The 8,090-nt window shown below is 41.0% G+C and overlaps 1 protein-coding gene across 1 annotated transcript in view; it reads left to right on the top strand.

The window, feature by feature from the left end:
- The window catches only part of CECR2 (cat eye syndrome chromosome region, candidate 2), a 193,556-nt gene that overhangs the window by 168,203 nt on the left and 17,263 nt on the right, over positions 1-8,090 (top strand). The window contains exon 8 of the mRNA XM_012651030.1: positions 7,457-7,586. Within this exon, the coding sequence (XP_012506484.1) occupies positions 7,457-7,586 (130 nt within the window). The remainder of the gene's footprint in view (positions 1-7,456; positions 7,587-8,090) is intronic.

Genomic DNA, 8,090 nt, shown 5'->3' with positions numbered 1-8,090 from the left:
CGGCCTTCCTTCCCATTTCTAAGTAGTACCTTCTGTTACTTAATATGTTGACCCCATTTCTTCCAAGGCCATTTCTTCATTCTAAAACCTTTAGTGTATGTCATCTACAGATTTAGCCTGTATCCTATTGTGCAATACTTACAAGATCTTTAATATGTCCTATTTCTGATGCTAGATAACAAATTCCTCAAGATACAATAACTGGCTTTTCTTCTTTTTTTTTTTTTCCCCCCCCTCAAGATAAGATTTCTGTATATTGCCCAGGCTGGTCTCAAACTCCTGGGCTCAGACAACCCTCCTGCCTCAGCCTCTTCTGAGTAGCTAGACTACAGGTGCACACCACCACACCCAGCCTATTTCTTTTTATTTTTAAATGGGATTTCATTTTTCAATAGGGTTCTGACATGGCTGGGTATGGTGGTACCACCTGTAGTCCTAGCTACTCAGGAGGCTAAGATAGGAGGATCATTTGAGCCCAGGAGTGTGAGTCCAGCCTGGGCAACATAGCAAAACTGTCTTTAAAAAAAAAAAAGGTAACACAACGAAAGTGACACTTAAATAGACTTGTTGAGAAAGTTCTCTTTGAAGGTGTGACATTTTAAAAAAGTGAATGAGGTAGCCACATGAATACCTGAGGGGACAAGAGCATGGCAGGCAGCGGGAGTGATGTGTGGTAGGCACTGAGACGAGAGCATGCAGCAGGTAGACTAGTGTGGCTGGATCAAGGTGAGCAAAGGGCAGGCCGGCTGGACGTGTGGCCTTGCAGGTGACCAGGCACCAGATGAGGACGGGCTGTTGCAGACCTGTTAGCGGGATTAAATGCAAACAGGACAGTCCCCAACACACAGCAAATTACAAAGGACAGTTATTGTGGAAAGAATTACAGGCTGTAAGATAGTTACAATGATAAACTTAGAGTTTTTAGTTGCTTCTAACTATAAAAAGGGAAATAATGGATTATGTACTAATAGGATAATTTTTAAATTATAACAGTTTATTCAGAGAAACAAGCACTATATGACATTAAATTCTAAGAGGATTCATTCTGTGGGTCCTTTTAAGATAGTATTTATCTGTTTGAGGGTAAATGTAGCAAAGGACATACCGTTAGCTTAACTCTGTTGCATGCCTCTGTTTATACTCTCATCTGAGCAGTGCTACAGTGGCTGGTCTGGGAGTCCCCTGAATGTGTTTGCAAAACGGTGTGGTATGGTATGAATGCGTAATTCCAAGGAGAAGGCTCATAGTTTTTATTTGGTTAAAGAAATTTGAAAGGAGGTAAGTGGAAGAAGAAAACACAGAAGCCAGAAAGTGGAAACAACCTAAGTGTCTATCGGTGGATGAATGGGTAAACAAAATGTGCTGTACACTTAGGATGGAATATTAGTATTATTCAGCCTCAAAAAGGAGTGAGATTCTGAAACATGCTACACATAGATGAACCTTAAAGATATTATGCTAAGTGAAATCAGCGAGACACAAAGGGACAAATATTATATACTGGAGGCAGAGCGAGAAGGAAATGGGGAGTTAGTGTTTAATGCATATAGAGTTTCTGTTCGGGGGGATGAAAAAGTTCTGGAATTGGATCATTGGCTTTTGTAGATAATGTACTCTTAAATGGTTAAGTTAGTACATTTTATGTGTTTTTTACCAAAAATTTAAAAAGCCACAACAGAAAAAAATAAAGGGGAAAATAAATGTACTGCTATTGATCAGGATAATCTTTGAATATAAAAAATGTTACAAGACTGGATTATGACCTGAGTATTCATGCTGAGTCAGAGAAGTCAGTATGTAACAGACATTATTGAAACTAACTCATTCTGTCAGTATGGTTGATAAGTAACCTAAAAATTCTATTTCAGATAATGGAAATCCTATTTATATTATCTGTATGTTATGTACATGTATGTTACGTTATTTAAATTTTCCATGTACCTGTGGTCAGAAGAAGTTTTACTTTATCTAGTAGCTGCATAAATATCCTTCTGAAGAGCTTAGCTTAATTCTTTACCACAAGAAGGAGCCAGAAGGTAGGACTTTAACTGAAGAGCACAGGCAGGGTGGGTGGGGAGTGGTCAGTCTCAGGACTCTACCTTTGGCCAGGGAGTGTTGGCCATAGATAAATTCCTGCTGAAAAGGAATAGGCAATTAGAATTTCAAAGCACATGAGGAACCTCCATTGTGAATAACAGTTGGCAGCAAAAAAAAGAAATATATTTTGCATTATGGAAAAGAAGCAATTCAAAACAAAAGGAAAAAAATAACTAGGTTCAAAGGAAACTACTAGAACTTCTAGAAAGGTAAAGGATGGCTATTGTAATAATAACTGGGTTAAACCGCTTAGATTCTCATGAGACTCAGTTAAGGGAAGATAGATGTAGGAAGGTGTGTAGATCGCAGCTCTAAGAGAAAGAGGAGGGCTGTGGAAAAAGAAGTCAGCGTCCAGTCACAAAAGCCAACAGAGAACTTCATCAGGGTGTTCGGTTAAATGTGAGTTAGAAAAATAAAAAGGTTAAAAGGACTCCCTGCAGTGACACAGGGGGCAGTCCTGCCGCTGGGGAGGGGCTCGCGGAGCTGGGCCTCAGGCAGTTGAAGGTGCTGCTGCTGCCCCGTGCTGGCACCGGTGGGGGGCAGGCAGTGAGCAGCCTGCTTCTGAGACCACCGGGAGAACCTGGTGAGAGAACAGTGCTCCAGTGGCGGCGAAAAGCGGCAGCAAGCAGACCAGCAGGCAGGAAGTCACCTTCTTCCCTCATCCCACCTCCCGTTGTCCCTTTAGTGCTCCCTTTGTGCAGAACATAAAGCCAACCGAGAGTGGAGAGATGATATTTGCGGGATCCCTGCCCCAGCATCACGGAGCGGAACGTGGAAGATGGATTTGGAACTGACAGAAACAGCTTTATAACTGACTCCGGTGGTGGATAGCTTGAAAGGTCCAATGTTTTTTTCCCTGTTAGTTCTAAAAGGAAAGAACCAATACGGTGAAGCCAGGAGAGCATCAACACATAATATTTGAGTATTTTTTTGATCTGATGAAAAACCCCCCAAATCCTCAGATACAGAGAGCAAGAAGAGATGTAAATTGGATGTAAATCACATGTAACACGCAGAACCGAATTATAGAATCCATGGCCCACAGAAGTTCAAAACAACCAATTTGGAAAAGACGTTAGAGGATGTTCTGTAATAGTGATAGCAGACTTCCTAGGAGCAACGGTTGAATTAAAAGAAAGTGGGCTTGAATTTTGTACTAGTTTCCTAGGGCTACCATAATTAACATAAACTAGGTGGCTTAAAGTAACAGAAATTTATTTTCTTCGCAGTTGTAAAAGCTAGAAATTCAAAATCCAGGTGTTGATGGAGTCACACTCTCTGAAAGCTCTAGGCAAGAAACCTTGGCTCTTCCAGCTTCTAGTGGTTTCTGGCATTCCCTGGCTTGTATTAATAGCAGTCTCTGCAGGCTTGGTATGGAAAAGAACTTCCTTAACCAATGTCTGTTAACAACTTAAGCAAACATTCTACTTCATGGGGAAACATGAAAAATATTCCCTCTGACGTCAGGATAAACACAAGGATTTCCTCTGTCATTGCTTCTGTATTGTCCTGTAGGGGTTTAGTTTTACAAAGAAAAATGTGGATATATGTGTGTATGTAAAGACTTGAAACTCCAAGAAAATGATTCAGTAAAGTATTAAAACTGAATTACAAGAATTCAGCCAAGCACCTTGATTCGTTATTATTCTATAAATGTCAATATGAATACTTTTTATAAAGATAGCAGGACTCTAGCAATGGGTGGTCTCTAAATGTACTTTCCCACCAGAAGGAAAACCAAGACTCTCTGAGAGTAACGAATTCCACTACTGGACAAGAAATATAAGATGAACCTAGACGGTTTGCTAACAGAAAAACAAGGAAGCATCAAAACTTCTGGAAGTTCTGTCTAAAAATAAAGAAGCTGGCCAAAAGGGTCTCTTACTGACCTAACCTGGATCATTTTGAGCATTGAGAAAACAAAACAGAAACCTCAAGTGACTAAAAAATATCAAATATGTTATAAATTCATGAGTTCATAATGATAGTTTTTAAAATATCACTTTAGGAAATTGATAAGACAACTTGTTCTGAAAACTATTTAATAGTAAAATAGAATCAAAGAACCAAGCCTTTTTGTTACATACTCTATTTTAGAATATGTAAATAATTGATTAGGAAACGAAGAATTTGGTCAGTAAATGCAGCAGGAGTAATAATTAGAAGAGCAAGTAATGAAAAAAATGAGTCTAGGCAAAGCTTTTCTCAACCCAGGTTTTCAGGAAATGATTAAGGCTTAGTGTTCTAAAGAAGAGGTCAGCTGACTTTTTCTATCAAGGGCCACATGGTAAATACTTTTGGCTTCTGAGTCATTACAGGGCTTTGTTCCAGTAAAACTTGATTTGCAGGGCAGCTAGCGGCCCTGCCTGCTGCTTTTTGTTGCCTACAAGCCCTGCCCTAATAACAACCACTGTATGTGATGAATTAACTTCTCTTCTGTGCATCTTTAGAGGTGCTAATCTGTGGAAGGAACGAGAAAATAGTCACTTATATAGTCTTCTCTGCGGGTTAATTCTGTCTCAGAACTCTGATTAATTATCAGAGGCTGCTGAAAGCATTGAGTAAAAGACTGATGAGATACTTCATAATGGAAATATCAGGCTGCCAGCTCCTGAAAACACTGATAAAATTTGACATCATGGCTCATGCCTGTAATCCCAACACTTTGGGAAGCCAAGGCAGGAGGATTGCTTGAGCCCAGGAATTCAAAACCAGCCTGAGAAACATAGTGCAATTCCATATCTACAAAAACTGAAAAAATTAGCTGGGTGTGGTGGTGCGCACCTATAGTCCCAGCTAATGAGGGAGGCTGAGGCAGGAGGATCACTTGAGCCCAGGAGATTGAGGTTGCAGTGAGCTATGATCACACCACTGTACTCTACCTGGGCAACAAAGCAAGACTCTGTCCCAAAAAATAATAACTGACATCACAAAAAGATAACCAAATATAAACTGATTTATTTCTTTTAATATGCAATGAAATAAAAAGTGCACAGCACCATGTATGAAATGTTATTGCCCAAAAAAGTCAAATTTGTTTCATCAAAGCCTCTAGATGTAACTGCCAGTTTATAGGAAATATAAGGGTTAGGGGAACACATCAATACTGCATTGAGGATGCCGTCAGCTACATCCAGAACGTGGGAAATGCTGCAATGCCAGAATAACCCAGTCTTTCCAATGAATAAATTTTGAGGATGCTTGTTAGAAATTCGGGATTTAAGAGACATAGCCACCAAATGCGTATATGGACCATTTTGAATTTGATTTGAACAAATCAACTTTTAAAAAAACGTTGAGTGTCGGGGGTGGGAACATTATTGGACAAGTGGAAAAATTTGATCCCTGACTCGGTATTTGCTATTACAAATCTATGGATCTTGCTAAGCTGTTCCTAAAATTCATATAAAAGAGCAAAGGTCCATGGATAGCCGAGATGACTTTCAAAAACAATATGGTATCAAATCTACAGTGCAGGAGAGGAAATGGTATTGGTATAGAGAGAGACAGTGAAGTCAGAAACAGACCTTGGGAGAGAATGTGGGTTTTTCAAAAAGTAGTGAGGTGGGTGTGGTGACTCACACCTGTAGTGCGGCTACTTGAGAGGCTGCAGCAGGAGTGTGACTTGAGCCCACTGCACTCCAGCCTGGGCAAGACCCCCGCCTCTTTTTTAAAAAAAAAGGTGGTACTAACTTGTTTATTTATAGGGGGCAAAGTACATGCTTATATAAGAATGAGTTACAGATACCCAAAAGGCCAAAACCTTTTTGAAGAAGATAAGCTGAATTTAAGACGTTGAGATAAGAAAGAATGTAAGTACAAGAAGCACAAACCGTAAGGGGGGAGAGAGTGAGATATTTGACTACAGTGATTGTTTAAAACATATATGACAAAAACACTGCAAACAAAGTCGAAAGACAAACCATGGAGTGGACAAAGGTAATTTTAACACGTAATCAAAGACAAACCTTTGGATAGCACTTTCTGAAAACGCCTTATAGTTTCTCTGTGTACTTTATACTCGCAGTAATGACTGTCTGGCAAGTCCACTGCTGAGTTTGTCTCAGAGAACCCTTACATGTACGCTTGAGAAGACATGTTTTTAAAAACATTATCATAGTATTGTTTACAAAATTCTGAAGTTGGAATCAATTAGATAATGGATTGTTAAGCTGAGGCATGATCATACAGCGAATACTGTGTTGGCCTTACTAAGACAGACTGTTTAAGATGGACAGTTTGGTGGGTGTGTGGTTATTAATTTACACTTTAAACTTGAAATTGTTGTTTTTCTTCCTAAAAAAGATTAAAAGTTGGTGATAGTAGTTATTAATTTACACTTTAAACTTGAAATTGTTGTTTTTCTTCCTAAAAAAGATTAAAAGTTGGTGATAGTAAAGTGCTTTTGATTAATTAAAGCAGATCAGATTACTCTAAATTTATAAATGGAAATAATTTAGGAACATGAAACACAAGTGAAAGGGCACTTGAAGAGAGAGCACCTGGCAGGATCCTGTCCTGCTCACGGCAGTAGGCAGGCGTGGAGCTTGTCCCTTGCAGAAGAGAAATTAGAATTGGAGGAGCAGATCGAGGCTGTGTCCTGGCTTCTCCTCACTTCCACTTTTGTGTCTTGCTGTCTGTTAGTGTTGTGGTGTTCATCTCTCTGCCTGTCCTTTGCTCCTGACCTCGCTGTTCTCGCTAGCAGCAAGTGCCCCTGCAGGCCAGGAGTGGAATGCCAAGTGTGTTTCTCACGGCCATGGCTGTGAGCCAGAAAAAAAGTCATCCCTGCCTTCCAGCTCCTCGCCAACTCCAGCTGGCATCTTTCCCTTGTTCCCGGCCAAACTTATCACTACCACTGGCAGTAGGGGCCTGCTGCCCACAGTGGGGTGGGTGGAGAGCAGACAGGTGGTGTGCACGGACACCTTTGTAAATGCAGAAGCTCGAGGGCTTGAATGTGCATGTAGAGAATCCTGCGTGTGTTTAGACTCAGAGTCTGGTCCTAAAAAGGGATGTTTCTTTTTTGAGAGAAAGAGAAGAAAGGCTTCTCTTTTTCTTCTACTTCCATTTTTCTGTTTTCTTCTGCCTTGCTCCCTCCCCTCCTCCCCAGCTATGTACCTTCATCCTCCAACCTGAGCTCAGTATGAGGAAACAGGTCCCACTAGTTGATAATTTGCATGAAGCATTCCACCTATAGAAACATCACAATTACCAAAAAGAGAGTGGCAAAGGAAACAAACATAATTTTGTGATACTCCTTTGGTGGTCTTCGTTCTTCCTTCTCTCACAATGATTAAGGAACATGTAGTTGTCTAGAGTGTGCTTAACTCACTCATGCCGTCATGCTGTGTGTTCACTGTAGATCGCGCTAAGAGGAGAAAGCTCAGGGAAGAAAGGGCATGGCTGCTGGCACAAGGGAAGGAGCTCCCTCCAGAACTTTCCCATCTGGATCCCAGTTCCCCCATGAGGGAAGAAAAAAAGACCAAGGACCTGTGAGTATTTAATAACAACAACAGTAGCAATTGGTGACATTTATTAAGCACTCCGGGACTGCTGAGCATGTTTCTCATTGAATCCTTTTGACAACCCTATGTGGCAGGTAATGGTATCACCACTTGAAAGGTGAGAAAACATAGCGAGTGACAGTGGTGGGCATCAGACTCACAGCTACCTCTAGTGCCCTCTCCTGCCACGCACACACAGACACTCTGAGCCCTCTGACATTCTTGCCATCACGTGCCAAAGCAGCACGAGTGAGACTTTCACAGAAAGCTCTTCTTTCCCCAACCCTCTAATTTAATGGACCATAATGAATGATTGTTATGTAAAATTGTTGCTCGGCAATGGTGAATAGCAGTTTGCTCTTTTTAAAAATTTACTTCTTAGGGGCCAGGCGGTGGCTCACGCCTGTAATCCTAGCACTCTGGGAGGGCAAGGCGGGTGGATCGCTCAAGGTCAGGAGTTCGAGACCAGCCTGAGCAAGAGCGAGACCCCGT

The sequence above is a fragment of the Propithecus coquereli genome, unplaced genomic scaffold (assembly GCF_000956105.1).
Source record: "Propithecus coquereli isolate 6110/MARCELLA unplaced genomic scaffold, Pcoq_1.0 Scaffold346, whole genome shotgun sequence".
Classification (NCBI taxonomy): Eukaryota; Metazoa; Chordata; class Mammalia; order Primates; family Indriidae; genus Propithecus; species Propithecus coquereli.
Note: the sequence above shows the minus strand (reverse complement) of the source record. Positions and strands in the feature narration are given on the sequence as shown.